Consider the following 22,060-nt stretch of genomic DNA (forward strand, 5'->3'; position numbering starts at 1 on the left):
TCGCCTACATTTTAGATCATCTTTTAAGCTGCACAGTCTCTCTTTTATGTATTTTCAGGATTCTAAATTAAGATTTGAATGGAAGATGAAAATTGCAAGGAAAATATAAACAAATAACACTTCAAAACTGAAAACGGTGTAAGTCTAGCAGCTATTTTATATAAGAGATGCAAGGAAGACCTGCTATGCAGATTATGCCACCCCTCTGTATTTCTCCACAGATAAACACCTGCTTATATATAGATGATTTTGTGACAGAACTGAGATAAATAGAATCACACTTTATCATACAGAATGGGTAATCTGTAGCCTGTAGTAATGATAATAATTGTGATATTTATTGTGTTGTGCATAATGCATTGTAAAAAAAAAAAAAAAAAAAAGTAAAAGCTATTTTAATGCAAAGCAGAATCGGAGAGCCTGATTACCAGAAAATGCTATTAAGTGCTTGCATATAACATTCTACTCATCTGCAAACCCTTGAGAATGGTTGACCAGTCACTTGCTCAGATAAAAATCTGATTTGTGGTAAGTTTTAGAAGTCAGGTCTTTGCTTTCCTTAAATCTTACTTTTACTTACTGGTTGACATCCTTTATGTCCAGAGCTCTCCATATTTGGAAAGTTAAGAAACTGAGAAAACGTCATTCTTACTGAATGCTGGTGTTTGTAATAAAGTTGGAGCTTCCTGTTCAGTGCTCTCATTTTCAAACTCCCTTCCCTTCCCTACCTTGATGGCTTTTATGATTTTGGAGTGTAGCATGCTCAGTAGAAATCCAAATATCTGCTTAGCCAGAATGGTTTTATTAGCTCAGTTTTCATGAATTCCTTTCAAATAGTTTAGACATGTGAAGTGAGCATTGCTCAGTTTAGCCGGTTTTTATTTGCACAGTACTGTAACGTGCACTTTTTATAATCTACATAGAATTACTTGTTGGAACACAGTTTTGCTCTGTCTTCACTTGTGCCCTCCTCCTTTTTAACCACAAGCACATATTTTGTCTGTTAGATACTGGCTCACTCAGCCTCTCTTCCTGGTTTCAGATTTGGTTTGTCCTTCCCCTGCTGCCTGTCTTCTGTATTGGGCTTCAATAGAAATTTAAAAGCTTATTTTGTGAGCTTCATCTACAGTTTATTTTCTCAAGTCTTCATTAAATTTTGCTCTTTAACTGATTTCTTAAGCTATTTTATGTTTCTTTCAAGCAGCTGGCATATACAAGTGGATGCCTGCATCTTTAGTAATACTCAATGAAGTTTTGACTATTAACCTTTTGATATTAGATTGACATTGCCAGTTTAGACACTTGATTTGTGTAACTACCAGTCCAACCCAGGGGAACTGTGTGGTTGTATTTCAATGTTACGTTGTCATCCAGAGTTCTACTTGCATTTGATTGCTGAGGCAATATAGTAGTAAGGAGAGATTCCTCAGTATTTGTATACCTAAACTTTATTCTATTATCCTATTTAGATAATGAATAGCTGACCTCTTAGGAAGAACATTGAGGACAGTAAACATACAGTGGAAAGTGAACTCTCAAACTGTTTCTCATCCTGCCTTACTTCTTAGACTGACCCAAACCACGATAGGGACTGAGTAATTAAAAGCAGCTTTCATTCAGTTTAGGAACTCTGATATCTAAATATGCTAGAATCTAGAAGAGCGACGCACCCCTCCCCCCCAAAAACCTAGGAAATATTTTAGGAAATCTTCTAGGAAATAGTAGGAAAAAGTACTATTTCATGAATAACTCTTTTAAGACAGCTGCTTAGAAACCAGCACTTCAGACTAGCAACCTCTAAAATTATTTGCACATCTGCCCCCTCCTGTTACAAAAATCTTGCTTTGCTGCTTTGCTTGTTTCACTTCTGCACACAATCAAGTTTCTATAATTTAACATCCTTCCAATTTCTGAAATATCTTAATTTTCATTAGATTGTTCTATGCACATTCCTCTTCCCATGCAAGTTAAAAATCTTACCTCTTTCTAGAGTTGGAGATGTTCCATTTTGCATTCTCTTTAGTAAAGAGAAGTCCTGACAAATTTCATGCAGAGATTATGTCAATCCACAACAGACGGGTGGAAGTCTTTTCATGTCCCCCTTGGTATATACATTGTATTTTTTTTTTCCTTCAAATCATTTTTGCACACACATACATTGTTGATCAAGATACCTGATTGCTTTTTCATATAGTCAAAGTGCATCAAAGCATTCTTAATTATTTAGTTGTAAATTTTACAATATAGCCTGTAATAGTAAATAAAAAGCATAGCTGGCATTTCTACTTTCATAATAATAACCTTCAATAGACATTATTTTATATTATTCTTTAGGAATACTAAAAAGAAATAAAAAGGCAAATATATTGGAATGTGAGTAGTTGCTGCTGTCCTTTAAACTCAGTCCTTATCCTTGGGCAATGTACAGGATCTCCAATGTTGTCATTAGTTATTAATTAGAATGAAACTTGCAAAGCAAGACCAAAGACAGAAATATCACTGGGTATCACTAAGTATAACTATTTCAAACGACATATAGAACAGGTATAAGGAAATGTCTGTAGTCTTCCTTTCATAAAAATGCTTTCTCTTAACTACTTTCCCTCCTTTTAAGAACTATGGTAAAGCTGCTGAATTGTAGTTCCTTTCTATAGGCAGATGATTAAACATTCTCACCATTATATAATACAATTTCCATTTTATTTTAAACATACTTTGCATGATATAAAAATATTGATCACAGTGAGCTTTAACAATTGTTACTGCTATAAACAGAAATGCTGCACAATGGTTTTAGTGGAAATAAATTATATAGTCATTATCTCTTAAAAAAAAAAAAAAATCACAAGAAGTAGAACCTAGGCTGTTTGGTCATTGGCAGAAAATAAGTCCTTATTGAGTTCTTTATAAAACATGAACCCCAGTTATTTTCTACATCTGCTTTCCACATCTTGAGAAAAGCACAATGTGTCTGTCTCTGAAAGCCCCACAGGGTCTCTGGTGAACATTTAATTCCAAATATTAGCAAAGTTTCTGTTCTTTTGTTCTAATGGAAAAATGTACACCAAAATAGCCAGTAGTGCCCTCTTCACTAATTCATATGTGGTCTTTTCCAATATGTGGGTACACAGCGGCACACTTCTTCACTAAAATAAAATCCAGCATCACAGCGTTTTGTTCGGACTGTACACGGCGGTCTGTAACAACTAAAGAAATGAAAAAAAAAAAGAAAATAGGCATTAATATAACGTGATCATTTCTATTAACACAGTGTAGAAATCTGTGTGTATTGAGACTATCATTTCTCAATGAGATACTTAATTCCTACAATTATATATCTTTTAACTTCTGTTTATGTTCTTGCAACTACTTTTAATTGGACTATTCTTCACGAAAGACAATGAAAGAATAATGAATGCTATTGAAGAGAAATTATTCTATTGCAATTCTTGAATAAATGTAACATATTGCCTGGTTGTAGTCACGGACTCGTCTTGAGTAGTACTTTTTTATATTTGCTTTTGAAAATACAATAATACTTTTCTCTATTTAAATCTGCTTGTTATGACCTACTGCATGCTGACAGCTTGAGGTGGCAATTCAGAACTGGGTGATGATCAGCTTCACTGTCTTCTTACCCAGGACTCTTTCTCACCTTATTCACTAATGCAATAAACCTGAGAGCGGTTTGTTTATGTATGTTACATGGTGACTGATATTGAAAATGAGCACATACTTTGTTCAAGTTGCAAACCCCTTTAGCCGCTCTCTGAGGTCAGCGGGGATACACCTACACTTGATAGTGCATCTATCTATGCAACAGATGACAGCCTGCACGTTTATGATAATTCTTAAAGGAAAAAGAACAGAAATAGTCCCTATTTGACTAAAATAAATATAACAGAAATAGAGCATTAAATCACATCTACCTAAAAAGCAGGAGCATTTTTCTTCACAGATTTGTTGACTGAAAAATAGAAGTTATACAAAGATAGTATCTGTGGTTGTCCCTGAACTCTTCCTCTTTCTATTTTATTTTTCTATTAAAACAAGAACTTGACCTAAAATAACCTTACAATAACAATGCTAAATACTTTCTGGTGTATAATGGAAACAAAGTACAAGTCTGGGTATTTTTTTTCAGGTGCGGGCAATGAGTCAAAAGACAAAAGTATATGTTTCGAATTTCAACACAGTTATACTTAAAACTTGTATTTAAATAATGTGTGCCTGTTTGTGAAACACTCATATTATGATCTATTGCTATAATTCATACTTCAGTTCAAAGAAACTACTGTACACTATGTTAAGGCTAGGTCACTATCCTCTTCCCTAGGCAATTCTTGTTTTAGGCTTGTGGCTACTTTTATTATTGTTGCAGATAAGCTAATATATTGTGTGCTTGTTTTGGATGCCAAGTTACCACTTTGCAATAATTTGTTTATGATATGAGGTCTGGATTACAGTTACATTAATTCAAGCCAGCTAGTTCAACCAACGAACCTGGCTATGAGGAAAACAATAAGGAATGAGGAAGACTGCAAATACGACATTTATTAACCAGTCAGATCTTGTTCGATGTTTTCAATGTCGTTAATCATAGATTATTTCACCAATGTGGTCTCTGTAATTAAGAGAGTAACACTATTTTGTGCCATTTAATATAGGAATTTGAGATCAGTGTAAGAGCTCATGGGAATCTCTCAAAGCCCTGCTGATCTTTTGCCCAATAAAGTTTGGAAACAGTGGTAAAAGGCAACAAAAAAAATCACAGTGTCACTTAAGCAAGCAAGCAAGTGAACTTTACTGTCTTGCGCATGTTTGCCAGAGGATCTAATACTCTGAGCAAACAGGCAACCAGCAGGTCTGTTCTAGGAAAAAGGTAGAGAGGCAGTGGATGAATCCCTGAACTCACTTGCCTTTTTGCTTGTCTCTGCCATGAAAGATAGACTATTTCATGTACTGAATGAACATAAAATTAAATAAGAGAAAGGAAAAAAAAAAAAAAAGCCAAACACCTCCACCTACCTACAACATGTTGCATAAAATGAAATGCAGTCATGTAATCATTGAATATGAAGAGTTCACTTTGCTTAGGATTTGTGTGCCTCCTATTGAACTTCAACTTAATTTACAGGCTACAGCACTATAAAGCATCTCTCCTATGTGAGTTTGTGTCTATCAGCAGTCAAGATCAGGTTATTGCAGTCTTATCCTTATTTGGGACATTTTTAAAGAGCAAGAAAGCCCTTCTCCTACTCTAAAATGCTTTGCAGCTGAGGTGCATAGTTATCTGCCCCTGACAAAACTGACCAAAATAAATTTTTGAGGTAACAGCACAGGGTGAATAGCAGCAGAGTCATTGTAACTACATAAATGCGGTTTCCTAAGGAAACTCTGCTGAACAATAGACCAGGTCTTTCAAAAGATTTGGGCTGAAAGTTGTTTATGGAGTGCTTTCACATGAGAGATGTCTGTTCTAGTAAGGCAAACCTGAGCATGCCGCAGCTAAGATAGATGTTCAGTCAATACGCGTAGTGTCGGGTGAGTCAGTGGCAACTTTCTCTTGATGGTCAGTAATTGCGATTATTTTGCTACTGAATGCCCAGGTTTATAATTTTGGGCAGTCTAACAAACAACTTCACAGATGAAACCGAAGTGAAAATGCTACTTTTAGTGGTGGTATCAGTATGACTACCTTAAAAGGCAGTATGGTCTACAGTGTGGGGTTTTTGTACCGTGCAGGGGTTTTGTGTGTGTCATTTGTTTTGGTTTGTGGTTTTGTTTGTTGTTTTGTTGTGCTGCTATGTTGTCTTTTTTTTTTTCCCCCCCCCTGTGTTTGGTTTGGTTTTTTTTCCTGATTCTTTCTTCCTATTCTGTGCTTTATAAATGACTATTCCTTTCCTCCAGAGCAGGGTATAAGATGAGAGGGTGAGGCATTTTCGGTACAGTGCATAAAAATGTTGGTGCTTCAAAACCAGAACATACAAGGACTATTTCTCTGCACAGGGAGCTGTCTAGGACACGGCTACAAGGTTCCGCTCACGTCTCAGTCTCAGGCATCTTGCACAAAGCTATACAATGGTACCTCCATTGACATGGTCTCATAACAGCAAGGGATTTTTCTTTCAAAGACAAATGGGATGTTGCAGGGTTTTTATTACTTTCAAAGAAAGCTTGTGGTGGTGGACAGAGCCAAAACGTGAGAAACCTTTGCTTCTCCTTTCTTAAGGAGGAGGAGAGATTGCATCTTCTGTTTTCCTTGACAGTGCTAACATCTGAAGAGCTATTGGCTGTAGAGTAATACCACATAAAATCTTTCTTTCTCCACACAAACTGGTTAGAAAACAAAAACAGCTGAAAGCATCCTAAATCAGATTGTCCTTGGAAGTGAGAAAGAGATTTGAACGCTTCATCATGTTCAACCACAACAACACAGAGAAACGCTCGGCTCTATTCCCTCCTTCAAATACAAAGTCTTTAAATCAGATATTTCTTAAGGAATTTCTTAGCTTTTTAAATGCCTGACTTTTCCAAATTGTGAATGTTCCTTTGAAATACACATGGCTTATATGTGTAGCGCTACTAGAAGTGCACACAAGAGTAGTGCTAAGGCTTTGTAATATGCTAAAGCTCATGTCATCAGGTTGGTTTCTTTTCCTCTGCAAACATAAAATCGAAACAAAACCTGAATGATAGAGAAGAAATTATTTGTGACATTTCTAAATCAATTATTGTGTTCCACCTAGAAGGCCAAACATAGGAAAACAGGTAATACCAGTTATTGATAATAGTTTCCCCTATTTTCCCCTATTTTGAAGACTTCAGCACAGGACTCATTCCTAATAATTAGCCATTTTTTTAATTCAAGATGAACTAATGTATATATATCTGGCAATATATTTATGCCAGCTAACTACATGTTATATTAAAAAAAAATCTAAGGTTTATTTTTGATAAGCAACAAATCAAAACAGACATTTAAATGTTCCAATTTTCTATTTTCCATTTCCAGTACCTGAACATTTCTGGAATTTTTATTTTTCATTACTATAACAGAAATAATTGCCATATATTAATAACTAAGTAATCTTCCTGCTCAAATTGGTATTGTTTCTGTTTCACTAGAGGAAAACTTTCTTCACAAAATACACAAAGCAGAAATAATATTGTTTGTTTCTCGGAACCTAAAGTCATTCATACTTTTATATATAGACTTCGACTGCTATGGGTGTAGTAGTTGTAGAAGAAAGAGCTCCTGTGATACATAAAGAAATTGCAGAGTTTTCTTCCTGACCAAATCCCATTTTAAATGATGAATGTAGGTGGTCTGTTTTACAGTTGTATATGTCTATTTTCCACAGAAATCATCCAGAGCTATAAGACTTTTTATGCACTCATAAATCTTTAGTATCAGTTGAGTGAAATGAATGATTAGCAAAAATTTAGGAAGCAAAAATGATTGATAGTATCTCCAGAACTAATCCCTAAAATCTAATTAGGAATATTTGAGTTGTTTGAATTGCAATATTCAGTTCTTGGGAAAAACAGAGTGGGATTTTAAATAGCATTAAAAAACCAGAGAGCTTGAACTTACAGCTCATTTTCAGCAAAAGAAAAAAAAAATCACATGAAGTAGTAGTAAGAGTACAAGAAACTAAACATGCTTTAAAATACTTATTCTGCCTAGCAGTTTCGACTTAGAGGTGATAGAAGTCATAGAAGATACAATGGAATCAGAGAGGCTTACTGTTTACTTACAACTACAAAGCAATTCGACAAGACAGATAATGACACAAATCCGAAATTTTATACCTTAAATACAATGAAAGGGCTAAAGATACTAGTTTTTACCTGCATGTCTGGTGATGGAACCTTTTTCCTTTTAAGAAGCATTTATTGGGAGATTCTATACATTCACAGATGCATTTTGCAGGATTTAGTGGCTGATGTTTAGGACAGGTCTTTTTACATACACATTGGCACTTATCTTCATCAAATTCCTTGTTGGGTCCACAGGAAGCGGGGAGAAGTTTGTTTTTGCACATGCACTGACATGACGATCTGTCTAATTCTTTGTGAGGACCACAGCTAGAAGGCCGCACACCTCCTTTGCAGACACATTGACACGTTTCTTCATCCAGCTCTTTGTTTGGTCCGCAAATATGGAATCCTTCAGATGTGTCTAGAAATACAGCAGAGATGTTGCACAATTATCAGAGTTTTGTGTCAACCCATCCCATATTTTTAAGGGAAGAAATGGTACCGAATCCATACATTTTGAGGTGTTTTAAGAACAAACATATGTCAAAAGACATGCAACAACCAGTAATAGTACTAATAAAAATTCAACTACTTACTTTTCATGTTTTGTAATTTCTCCTTTATGTAAATCAAAACATGGAACTACATTTAACCATTTAAGCAAGACTGCTTACCAGAATCCCCAAGGTGAGAAGAGAAACCAAAATCATGCTGTGCCAAGCATCTGCAAATTTGATTATTCCAGATATGATTTTTTGGACAGGTCTTGTTTGCCACATGACACCTGTGGAATGAAATATACTGTTGATTTACTAACATAAGAACCCAAGGGAAAAAAAGAAAAGAAGTTAAAAAAATTAGGTGCGGATTGCGTTTGCTTCCCTCCAGTACCTTACAAAGAGCTTTAGCTCATTCATAATCTTATTTTTAACTCCTATCAACTCTGTTACTAATTAAGGTTGTCCCCACTACAGGAACCTTCAAACCATTTGTTGAAGATACCTTCTCACATTTCAAGATGTAGCTCTAACTTCTAGAAACTGATATTTGTACTTTCCTAACGTTGCTTGGAAACAGATCTAACCCTTGAATGTAAACCTCATATAGAAAACAGACTGTTACGAAAAGTATTTGCATGACAAACACCGCATAGATGGTAACAGGCATAATCTTCTAATTTCTTTTTTCAGTACAAAAACGTTTTCACACATATAGACATCAAAAACCAGCTGCTAACAGTTTCTGAATTCATGCATAGACCAACCTCTAATTCCTAAAACAAAATCAGATGATCAGATTCATTTCCCCTTTATGTGAAAGTTACGTGACATTGACTGACTCTTTCTCATCAGCCACTCAAATCCTGAACGGTTTTCTTGAATCTAAAGATTTAGTATTCAGCAGCGATACCTCTTCACTTTAGAAATGAAAGACAATAAACAACCATTTAGTGCTCTTTACCAGCTAGTTTTTCAGTCAAGGCAGTGGTACCAGAGAAAGCAAAAAATCCTAACAGCAGCTCGCATCTTTTTAAAGAACGACTGAACTTAGCTAGCAAGTACACCACAGATAGATTATGTATGTCTATTATCTCATCTTCCTTGCTTGTAATTTCCCTGTCACCACAGGTGACATTACAACTTTTAACAGTTTATGCCTAACTCCATGCATCCAGGCTGTGTCATTTATTCATTGTTTCTGTAGTATTTCTAAAATCTTCTTCTGATAAGGCAGCACATACATTACACATTTTAAGCACTTTTCATTCCCCTGAGCACCATTACTCATGCATTCAAAAATGCAGGTGCTAGGACATTTTTCCATGATTATCATTCAATATACCACTCCCCTTCACCACATTAAATGACTCTTGGCTTGTAAAGACTGTTGTAGTGTAACATCACCCTGCACTGCCTCATGTTTTCTCAGGCTGGTGTTTCCTGATTTCATTCCACTAATGATCTCACTCTTGCTCCCCCACTTGCACATATGTCCTTTTGTCTGGCTCCTGATTCTGCTTGAGAAATGGTACAGGATAATTTACAGATACATTATTGTATTCTGTTAGAAACAAAACCAACCAAAAACAACAACAACAAACCCCAAACAAACAAAAAAATAGAGTTGCTTACACCTGGAGAAGCCTGGCTCTAGCTGGGAGTGTTTAAAACTAACTACAGAAGGAAGTCAGGGTGACAACATGAAGAAAACACCACACGCACCCATAAGACAATATAGGTACAAAATCCAAGTTACCAAAGACCAGCAAATGGAAGCGGAACTGCTTGTTTCCAAATTCTAGTCTGGTTGCTAGTACAGAAAATTATGGGGGAGTGTGGCCGAAATTTTGAAATAACTTATTGTAACATTTTAGGAAAGTTCAGGAAGGCTAGGAAAAATATCAGAGGAAAAATCACTTTGCAAAAAAATTTCACTACCTCTTTCCAAATCATTGTCAACTCAAACCAAAACCAGCATGCTAACTTGTTACCTGTCAGTGTCAGGACAGATAATGCATAAGAGGGGGAAACATTTAATGCGTTCAACATCGAAAGCACACCTAAAACACGCTTACTGGCTCTCTAAATGCTTACCTACAAACCACGGGACAAACAAGGTCATCACAAAGACTTGGGATCTGAATTATGCATATTGCAAGGCCCTCTCTATTCCCCAACTCCCTGACTGCTAAACTTCTAAAACAGAGTGACAATTTTCTAACTCGGTTGCACATCTTGATGACATTCTGTATAAACAGAGAAGAGTAAAACTTAAAGTGCCATTAATCCAGGAGGTGTTCTGAAAAACTGGTTAACGTGAACTGACATGCCTCAGCTCCACAAGTACATAGAGGTAGCTACTACTTTTTAGAAGGAATAAAAGGAAAAATGTGGGAGAACAAGCAAAGACCTAGACTTTAATTCTCAAGATAAAGTTGTGCAGAAAATATACTTTTATATAAAAAAGATCAACTATTTGTATTCTACCTTACATGTCATTTCACTCTCCTAAGATGTGCCTGTGCATTGTGGCATCATCCAGCCTTGAATTCTTATTAGATCCTGAGTGTTACTACCGTAAAACCAGAGATTATGCTCCAAGGCTTTTCTTTTGAGTAATACGTAAGAAAGTCATTATTATATTTTGGTTAAAATTAACATGTACACATCTACATGTACACATGCAGATCTGCTGCTGTGACAAGAAAGTACATTTGCAAGTTTTTGGCTTTACAACACTTACACTAGCATTCAAACCTATAAATAAAATGTTATGGAAAAATAAGTAGAAAAGAAAGTGAGAACTTCAGTACCAATTAAAAAACCCCAGTGGGATTCTGAAAAGCATTCAGGCAGCCACCCAGAACATGCAAATAGCTTTCCTTCCTAGAACCTAGAAGCACTCAGCTTGTTTGGTGTTTGAGGGTTTTTTTTCCTACTTTCTTGTCAAAAGCCATAGATTTAAAACTTAAAGACAGTACTTAACAGTAGAGAAGGCCTGTATATATTCTGATCTAGTACTACTCTGTCTTGCCTTTAGGCTGAGGCATGATTCCTTACTCAGAGGACAGCAGGACACTCCAGCTGGCCAAAGCCTTGTCTCTGTACACTCACTTCCCTCTAACTGCAGGTACCTGCTTCCTAGCTAGAATAAACTATTGCAATGGTAATTACAACTGCTCTTAATCTGGAAGCACTAAGAAAGTGCCAACAGTCAGCATAATTTGACTTTATTATTGACTACTGGGTTCTAATGTTTTATATTCTGTTAATTATGCAATGAATTAAACTATTACTAGATTTATTTCCTAATATTTTTCTAATCCACTGTTCATGATCCATGTTTTGATGAGCAAATTCAATAATTTGAATTGAAATAGAATATAATCTGTGTTTAGCTAGAACATGTCAAAAAACATCCAGACTTTAACTGAATGAAAGCACAGAGAAAAAGACCTGGTTTACACCTCTGGGTATTTTGCATTATTCACTCACCTTATTAAAAATGCTTACAATTAATTCTAGTTCAGCTTCTAGTAATTGGTTCTTCCATAAAGTAACTGTTAGTCTGTTAGATATTTTTGACCGACTGAATATTTTTACATCATGAAATCATCACTCAGTTCTCTAAAATGAAGGGAAGGAGTTCTTTGAGTGGCTTCAGTGCTGGATTTCTTCTGTGACTTTTTTCATTCAAAATCACCAAACAAACCAACATGCTAATTCTGTGGACTGTCAATTCACCTTTTATTTCCCTTTCCCATTCTGTTTTATTTTCACTTCTAGCATACAAAAATGTCCAAAAAGATGGAGATTCCCTAAAAACAGGCCTTTTTTAAAACAGCTTTTAAAATAAGAAAAAAGAGTTTCAGAGAGAAATGTTGTCTACTCCTTATTTGCAAAACTATTTTTATAGCTTTTCTGATTACCTTTAAAAAATTAAAATATTATTTTATTGATGTTTTCTGTAAGTCTCAATCGCATTGTTGCTCTTTCCATGAAATTATCCCCACAAATAACATTATTCTTCATGTTTAAATCACCTAGCCCCAGTTTATACACTGGGTAAAAAGGTACTGTATTAATTACTTTAGTAACATATTTGCCATGCAAAACATATTAGCTCCTTTGCAAAATGATTGTGAAAGCTTCCAACAACATTTTAGATGTAATTATATAGGCTTGCTCATAATGTGAAAGGCAAGTCTTGTACTCACTGAGTTTGTGTTGCTGGCAAAGAACGTCTTATGATAGAATGAACTTGTCTGTAGACATCCAGCTTTGACATGCATCGGCAGGACGTGTGATTGGCAAAACTGACGGTTACAGGTTTGGGGCCATGAGAGAGAGGCACTGTGATCTCAAACAACTGTAAAAAGGAAAGCAAAGCAAAGCACTTTTTTTATAGATCAGTAACAGTACAACAAAAATAATGTAAGGACATACCAAAAAAAAGCTATATGGAATTTAAGTTTAGGGTTTTGTTCTCTACCATCATTCAGTGTCATGTTCAATTACACCACTAGATATCATAATGTGCAAAATTAATACAATAGCTATGTCATGACAACATTTTTAGTGTTAAAACCTGTTACGTGCCTGTTTGCTTATTATAACATTTAAACTAATGTTCAAAGAGGAAAATGTACAAAGAACACATTTTTCTAGAGGAAATGACTTTAAAAAAATTACAAGGTGCTTCAAAAAGTTGGAAAACAAGAATAATTTAAAAAGGGGATAAGCTGCGACCTAGCACGTCAGTTGCACAATTACAAAAGCTTGTGTAAAACAGCAATATATTGGATGTAGATCGAAACATTTTTGGATGACCAAGTTTTGAGCTGCAGCATACTGTATTTCTGACTTTCCAGTATTTGTATCCATGTAAATTATATAGTTACCCTAATGGAATGCATCTTCAACTATTAATTTTTTTCAGGATAATAAGAAATATTCACTATTAATAAAATAGTCATGTATGCAAATGGATAAAATCCTAATTTTAGTGGGAAATGTAGTTCAACTGGTGGAAGAGGACAACTTCAGTGATAACTTGTGCAAAACCTGAACATGTCTAACAGACAATCAGGGAGACATATTTCAATATTCAATTCAGGATATGTACTTTACTAAATTAATAAGGTTTCACTGTAAGACTCAAATCCCAACAGTCTCCTGAGAAGTTAGGACAAATACTTGAGGTCAAAGTCTTAAAAACTATTTTTGGGAGTATTTTTAATAGGATAAGAGTGGGCTGTTGCCTTTTAGGTGTTCAGTCGCTTTTGCAAATATATGTAAGAATATTTCTGCATCTTCTGGGGACTTTACTACCTTTAAACACATGATCATTGGTTATTATTCCAGTTTCAGCTGATGAGACTGCATAACCAGATTTGTAGCTGAAATCTATTCACAATGCTTTTTTATAATGAATAACTTTACAGTATGACAGATAGGCAGCAAGCAAATGCAATGAAAGCACTGGTAATTTTAATTTATTCAAAATATGAAGCACATCTACAGGATGTCCTGAAAACGGTATCTTGCCCTGAAGTACACGAGTGAGCCTGGGCACTGACGACCAAGTGGGTGCAGCAGTATGGGGCGTATTCACCAAGTACTCACAAGGTAAAAGGGCACTTGTGCAGCCAACAATAAAGCTCATACGATTGATATACCTAAATTACGCAACTTAAATCTAAATTGTATAAAGCATCATCAACTCTGTTTTTACAAAACAAAATTTGACATCATTTAGTGACTAGAGCTTTAAAAATGTTTAACATTGAGAGTGTCATCATCCCAGAGCTGAAATGGTAGAAGTATTATATTTGCATTTTATTCTGTTATGAAAGATTACAATATTATGATTTTTGCTGCAAAAAGTAGCATATCCTTTATATTAATTTGTTCCTTCCCCTCCCCCCAGTGTAAAAATGTAAACTGGTGTGTGTTTACTTCTGTGGAAGGAAAAACAAAACAGAAAATAATTTCCTGCATCTTTCAAATACTGACAAAAACCTAGACATCTAGAGAGCTACCATGGAAAGAGTTTCTGTTTTTAGAGAGACTTCTTGCCAAATCATATTAACATTTGGATTCTTGCTCCAACTGCAAAAAAAATAACACTTCTTGAAATTTTGATCTTGAGTCATTAATAAGATAACGGCATGAGTCCGCATCTAGTTTAAAGTTTGGTACAAATAAAATGAATGTCTAATTATCACCAGACATGCCTCCAGGGTTTTTAACTAAGTTCAAAACTGACTTCTGGAAAGAGATTTTTTAATCAGCTTTTTATTATACTTATAATCCTTTTTGGCTTCCAAACCAGTATTGGCTCCTTTACCCTTATCTATTATAATAAGTTCCTTTTAATTAATCACAAAAGGCATTCTTACCAAGATGCCTCATCCAAAAAAGAGCAACAACTGTAACACAGAGCTATCATTTTAATACTGACATGTTATATGAAAATAGTTTTATGTATTTATTAATTTCTTTTAAAAATATCCACCTAATTGAAGACCATTGTAGTTTTTGTTACAATGCACAAACTAGGAAATTGGCAAGGAAGAAGGTGGTTGGTGTAGATACGGAGACAGAAAGGACTGTGTTTGTGAAAAATAGCTTTCATTTCTGCATATAGTACAAAATTGAGAAAATATATACTGAGTTCTTTGGGTATCTGTTTTTTAAATACTGATGTTTAAACAGATGGCAAAACTCACCTACATATGCAAGATTTGTATCTTTTTTTAACCAAGTTGTGTTTTCAGAAGGACAGCCCAACTGTTGAGACTTCTGAAAATTCCAAGCCACCTAAAAGAGGACCCTGTCAGCCCAACTGTCCTCCTGTTTGGCTTCAGGAGTACACTGAGAGAAATTTCACTAAAACACCTGAAACATCTGAAATATACCAATTGTAAGTTATCATAATCTACATTTACCCTTCCATTTAAACTGCGAAAGGTATCAGTTTAGAGGTGACTATTGCGAACAACTATTCCCATCAGCACTTCAGTGGTTCAATGCAAAAAAAAACCCTAGTTAAACAATGTAAAGGTAGACTAGCTTCCTTGACCTCATTGATTTACCTTCAGTTTGTTCAACTAAATTCACTTAACAGCAATATATTTTACATCACCCGATAGTAGGTACTGGTTATACATAAAGTAAAAGAAAACCAAAGGAAACTATTTATGTTGGAGATCATATTATATTATATTATATTAAGTATCACATTTCTAGTCCTCACTTTTGGAAAGTGCTTAAAATGATTCATGAAGTAGCATGTTAAAAAAGAATATAAACCAAATCTATTTTCCTTAATGGAAATTATGGAAGTGAAATACTGGGGTTGGAATTATTGATTTATTCTTCCTACACTTTTTGTCTGCGCATGTGTTGTGGTTTAACTCCAGCCAGTAACCAAGCACCACACAGCTGCTCGCTCCTCTCCCACAGTGGGATGGGGGAGGGAATAGAAAAAGAACCTCATGGGTTGAGATAAAGACAGTTTAATAGGACAGCAAAGGAAGAGAGAATAAAAGAATATACAGAATGAGTGATGCACAATGCAATTGCTCACCACCCACTGACTGATGCCCAGCCCACCCCTGAGCAGCAATCCCTGCTAGCCACCTCCCCCCGGGTTTATATACTGAGTATGACATCATATGGTATGGACTATCCCTTTAGCCAGTTTGGGTCGGCTGTCACAGCTGTGTCTCCTTACAGCCTCTTGGCACTCCCCACCTTCTTGTTGGAAGGCTGGTATGAGAAGCTGAAAAGTCCTTGACTGCTAAGCAACAACTAAAACATCAGTGTGTTATCAACATTATTCTTGTTCTAAATCCAAAACACAGCACCATACCAGCCACTAGGAAGAAAATTAAGTCTATCCCAGCCAAAACCAGGACGATATGCTATTAGGATACCATGTTCTTATGCATACTGAAAAAGCAGATACTTATTCTTCTGTTCTGAGAATAAAAATATATCAAGAAGAGATTTCACAAGAAATAAATTCTTGAAAAGTAGTCTGTTACAGAAAATGTATTTAATAGTCAGAATATTCCTGTTTAAATAATCTCTGGTATTTTGAAATAAGATCCATTCTAAAGAAAATCTACATTCTGCTCTCAGCTATGATAGCAGCATCTCTAAATCCAATTAAGCTATTTAGGTGTATGTGAATAAACTCTCAATATACACAAGCTGTGTTTGAATTATCATCTTAATAAATCATTCCAATTTAGGTAAGATCTGACCCTCTGCAGTGCTTCCTGGTTTTGTTACCACCTCTAATTTATTTCATGCTTGTCTTCTTCATCCAATAGAATAATAAGCTCAACATCTGTTGTCACTACAGGGCATGTTTGGCAAGATGGAACAGCCGAATGTCAATATTAACAAAGGATATCTCTATAAGAAATGCACCATAACGTGTGTGTATGAGACTGGTTCTTGACACCCTTCTTTTCTGGCAACAATGCTGGCACCCACACTGCCCATGTGGGTACCTCTACTTGGAGATCAGATGGCTTACATTTCTGCCTGATCTCTCATTCAGGAAAGGATTAGTTTTACTGTATTGTTAGAGGCCCAAAACTTTTCTCCCTTCCCAACTTCAAAACATAGTAAAAATTGGACTAATTCATGCTACAGGCAATAGGGAAAAGATATTTCCTTCAGGTCTGTTCAAGGGCCGATGCCTAAAGACAGACATTCAGGACTAAAGACTGCAAAGAACAAGTTTCAATGCCCAGAAGAACATGAGATCCAACAGCAGTACCGATTAGGGTCATTTTTTCAGTGCAGAGCCTTTACCGCTCGCAGTTTTGAGAAAGATGTTAGTAATTATAGTACATTAAATAGCAAATTAAAGTACATGAAATGAGCATTGCTAGACTTCAAGGCAAACACTCAAAAGTTAAAAGAAAAAACTAGACTCAACTTGTCCATGCTGTCCTGTACATTTGTGCTACCAACACTGCCTTGAGGTCTGGAAACCAGCAGAAAACAACAATCAAAGCCATATGTGATATCATAACTAAACAGTATTATCTATAACTAAACAAAACAACAAAAAACGACCATGAAATAACAGTTAAAGGTCTGTCTTAAGCTCTTTCACATGATCTAATGTCATAAACATGTCAGTAACATACTATTAATCTCAGTGTATAACACATACTAATGAGAGCTTTATGTAACTGAAGAACAACTGAAAACCACATATAATATATTTCACAAGAACTTAACACATGCCATTCAGCCAGTCTGAGGCTGTTCTGTCACAGAAATCCAGCTTGCAGGTCTTCCATTTTCACCATGTCTAGTATTTCTTTTCAAAGTATTGTGTTCAGCCCTGTCTCTCATTCTGTTCTAAGAAAAAGCAGAACCACCACTATTGAGTGAGTTTTAAAGTAAAAAACTAAGAAGTAAAAACAACACATCAAGCTGAACCAGGTATCTGGCAAAGAAAATTTCAACCCCTAAGTTAGGCTGAGAATGACCATAGAGTTTAGAATGGAGTATGTTGGAAAATCTTAACATTAGGCTCCTCAAACTAGAGTTGCTTACCATTGAACAAGACTATGTGTGACTGCAAATGTTTTTCCCCATTTTTCTTGTCATGAAAACATTCAAGGATCTTGTACAGTAAACGGCTTAAATGGAAATTTTGTGCTAAACCCATGACAGTCATTGGCACTATATGGATTAAAAAAGTTTTGCTTGCAGGACATTTTTTTAAATTATTTTTTAAGGATATGTATTTTCTTTCCCACTGACCATTATCAAAATGACTTTATATCTTTCAACCTAGACAAACTTGAAATGTTCACCTTCAAAAATGAAGGAAGTTAATTTTTCTTCATATATTTAGATTACACAATCTGTAATAAGGTGTATTTCAGGCTTAATACTTAACCTTCGTTCCACCACACCAGCCAGAGTTAAAAGGCAGCATATCCTCCAGACTGGAACGGCAACTTCTTGTGCTTGTGTTTTCTGCCTCCCAGTACAGATAGGTATACAATTAAATAACTTTTCAGACTAATACAAAGTGAATAATTAGTTCACTTTTACAATCATGTGTGCAACTACAAACATTTTTTTTCCTGGATTTTCATTCTTTTACACGTCAATTTTTTATGTGCTTGAAGATCAGTGCATATGCTCCGTACTGTACCTCTCAGGTGAGAAGCACAGTAAGAGGGCACTGGCCAAAGGTGCTCCTGAATTGCTCTACCCAACCAGACTTGGCCATTGGTACATCACAACCTGCAATTACCACGATGCCAAATGCAACACTCCTTCTTCTTCCCAACCTCGTTATTTCTTTAGCCGTCCTTGCAAGAGATTCCAGGCCAGAGCTGCGTGGTCCTGCAGACCACCCTGCAGTTGGCTCTTTTCAGTTCCCACCCTGCCAGTGCTCTTCCTTTAGCCATTTACAGAGCTGGAGTAGAGAACAGAAAAAAGGATGGTACCAGAGTCTGGTCCACAACCTAGAGCTCGGCATAATTTTAACATTTAAAAAAAAGAATAAGAATCTAACAGCAGACAGAAATATCTGAATGCTTCATCAAAAGCACTCCCATAATTCCTGTAAAAGAAAAACATTCCCATATATTCCCCCTCACTGATCCTTAGGAAGACATGTATGTTTAATTCACTTCATTGATAGCTCCTTCTTTAGACTAGAAAGACTTCACACCATGCTTTCCAGAAAAACTGTTGATTTCTCTGCAAAGTATTTCTTTGCTTCAGTGGCTAAATTAATTTGTTCAGCAATATCATCATACACGCCAACATCCATTCTATAAGCACACATCAAATTATTATTATGATCACTGACTGCTGAAATAGAAAATAATCAAACCTCTTATTTTCATATCAGGATGAGGGAAGCCTGTCATTCTAGTTTTTACATGCAGGATTTATGTATGATTTTTTCCCAGATTTACATTAACTACACTATGTTCTTCTGATGGATGTAGTTTATTTTGGCAAGTTTCCCTCAAGCCAATTGACTCGGTTTCCACCACTTGTGGTCTTTGCACTTCCTAAAGTGTCGGTAAGTCTGGCCAAATATAACCAGCATAACAGAGCATAATGTGCCTAGAGAGCTTTTCAAGTTAGAGATATAAGACTGATCTCAAAACTCGAAACATCTCTATACTGGAAAGAATGAAAATAAACTATTTGAAAAATGGTACATCGACATTATTCATTCCACTAAGTTTTTTTAGAAACAGTATTTTCAATTTTTTTTCAGAAATTTTAACAAACAACATTTGGAATTTATACTGATATATCTCCCACTATTAATAGTACCTACTATATCATGACAATCATCAGACTAACATAGAAAAATGCATGAGAAAAGGCATAAATGGTAAAGTTCAAAACAACTGAAAATTCTTGTGACATATGCATCTCCAAATTGTGTCAAGGAACACCATGTACATCTCAAATATGGCAAACAATATCAAGCTGCTAGCTTGTTTCCTGTGAGAAAAGCTCCTCTAAATCTAATTTCAAACTGCTTGGAAAGATGTTTTTCCCTTGAGGCACTATTACTGTAACCATGAAACAAGAAGATATAGGACCTCTACATTAAATCATCTGAAAGAAGCCAAAAAACTGTCCATCCTGCCAGCCAAGATGAGGAATGGAATGAGATGGCCCTTTGAGATCTGCTCACTGCTTCCCTTCTACCTATTAAGCAAGTACCTATAGGTGGGGCACAAAAACGTACAGCAGACAGACAGGCTGTTGTTGCACCAGGTAGTTCCAGTCTTCGTAACTGCTGTTGAATTACTCATGTTATGGAAACAGGGAACAGCTGTTTGATTAATAACGAATTAGAGGAAAAAACCAACACAATGACACCACAAAACCAAATATCAACCAACCACCTTCCCCTACAGACCTTTATTAGACAAGCCACCACTTCCAAAGTTGGGCTATTGCAGGGTCACGGATGCAGGAGAAGATCTGCTGCATCTTCTGAATTAGCCTAGGGGGTCTTAAAATGTTTTCATAGATCTTGCACCACATCTTAATTAAGAAATTGTCTCATATCCCAATCATGATTGTATAAACACCCTTTTGCAACTACAGAAACAGTTTTTGTGGAAAAAAATGCATTAAAAGCAAAGAAAAATGCTTTTCTGTTTTTCTCTTAATAAGGTTTAGTAGCTTGAAAGGAAGAATACAGCCCAAACTAGAGAACTATTGACCTCTCTCTAACCACTACAGTGTTCCACAAGCCAACCTGGGAAGATCTGACGTACTCCATTCTCCTGGCAATCAATGATTTGCTTCCCATAAAAATAATTTCTAATCTTAGCCCCCTTCTTTTTAATTAATTTTGATGAAAGCCGGTATCAACTTTCTTTAGATTTTAATGTCTGGAACCAATGCTAGAACTTACCCTTACGGTAAGATCTCCAGCTGAAAGGTTAATTTTCCATTAAGCACATTTTCTGCAGCGTGAACAGCATGAAGCTTATTTGACAGAGTTTATGCACCAAAAATAAAGCTACAAAAATGATGACTTATTAAAAAAAACCAACCAAACAAAATATGTTTGCTTACTATTTGTTCTCATTTCATTCAGGAAACAAAAAGGAAAACAGTAGTGAAAACAGGTGTGTAGGGTACCTGAATTCCACAGAAGGGTCTTGAATGCAATATAGAGTAAGCTGTGGTCATATAACTTTAAAAAGATTTGAGATGATGACAGATGAAGAGATATAGCTCTCTTCCTTTATAAGGATTTTAAAAAAACTGCATTCTATCAAGCACTAGATAAAACTGGAGAGCAGAAGCAAGATAGAAAACTCGGAGATTAAGTTGCTTGCTTTTACAGAATAGGTAAGAAAACAAAACAATGCTACCTTCTTTCTGAGAAATCCTTTAACATTTTCCTTTTCAGGGTCTCTCAAATCTTTAACTACTCCTATACCATATCGTTGCCAATGACATCAATAATTTAAAAAAGAAACTTAGTACTAACCTGAACATTTTCTACTAGGCAAAAAAATTACTTCACTCAATAGATATGAACAGAAAAATGAGCAGAAAGGGATTATTTACCCCAAACTGACATAGTGCTCAAAGACCAGGAGAACCATGCTAAATGCAACAACTCTCTCTGTAAGTAGATCATCCTTTATTCCAGTAAGTTAAACTTTATAAATACGTGTCCAAAAAAACCAAAACCAAGACAAACTGATCATACTTCTTACTTTATAATATGAAAATTTATTTGCATCTTCTAAGCAATGGGAATTAGGGCATCTATTTTTGGGAATAACTATGGACTCAGACTAAATCGGTGTTGTAGTTTTCCTTAAGCTATTTGAGTTACATTATTCCTGTGGTGTGTGGCTGTATACCATTAGCTTAAATTCAGGATTGAAAATTCTTGGTATAATATACCATTTAGGACAAACAGATTTGCTGAAAAATGAGGACAGAAAATGTATTTAAAAAAAAAGAGGTTTGTTTGTTTTTTCTGTTTCCTTTACATCCTCTTTTCCCCTGTGAAGGCCCAGAGCACTACAAAATTTCATTATAAAGGAATGACATTTCCATGGGCTACGACTTCACAGTTGGCTATGCAGTTGTGTATCTTCCTTATAAATATGTACCGTATCTTCAGCTAGATGAATCTAGTTGAAAAAGGAAGCAATATTTACACTAAAATTACTTTTCTTCAAAGTATCAAAAAGATGAAGTAAAAAGAGAAAAAGTCCATAACCAACAAAAAAGCTACCAAA

The 22,060-nt window shown here is 35.5% G+C and overlaps 1 protein-coding gene across 1 annotated transcript in view; it reads right to left on the reverse strand.

The window, feature by feature from the left end:
* Window positions 1–2,748: 2,748 nt before the first annotated feature.
* The window catches only part of VEGFC (vascular endothelial growth factor C), a 79,098-nt gene continuing 59,786 nt past the window's right edge, over window positions 2,749–22,060 (reverse strand). Inside the window, 4 exon segments of the mRNA XM_065634427.1 lie at window positions 2,749–3,206; window positions 7,855–8,185; window positions 8,439–8,548; window positions 12,482–12,633. Coding sequence (XP_065490499.1) covers window positions 3,092–3,206; window positions 7,855–8,185; window positions 8,439–8,548; window positions 12,482–12,633 — 708 coding nt within the window. The 3' untranslated portion in view covers window positions 2,749–3,091.

The sequence above is a fragment of the Caloenas nicobarica genome, chromosome 4 (genome assembly GCF_036013445.1).
Source record: "Caloenas nicobarica isolate bCalNic1 chromosome 4, bCalNic1.hap1, whole genome shotgun sequence".
Classification (NCBI taxonomy): Eukaryota; Metazoa; Chordata; class Aves; order Columbiformes; family Columbidae; genus Caloenas; species Caloenas nicobarica.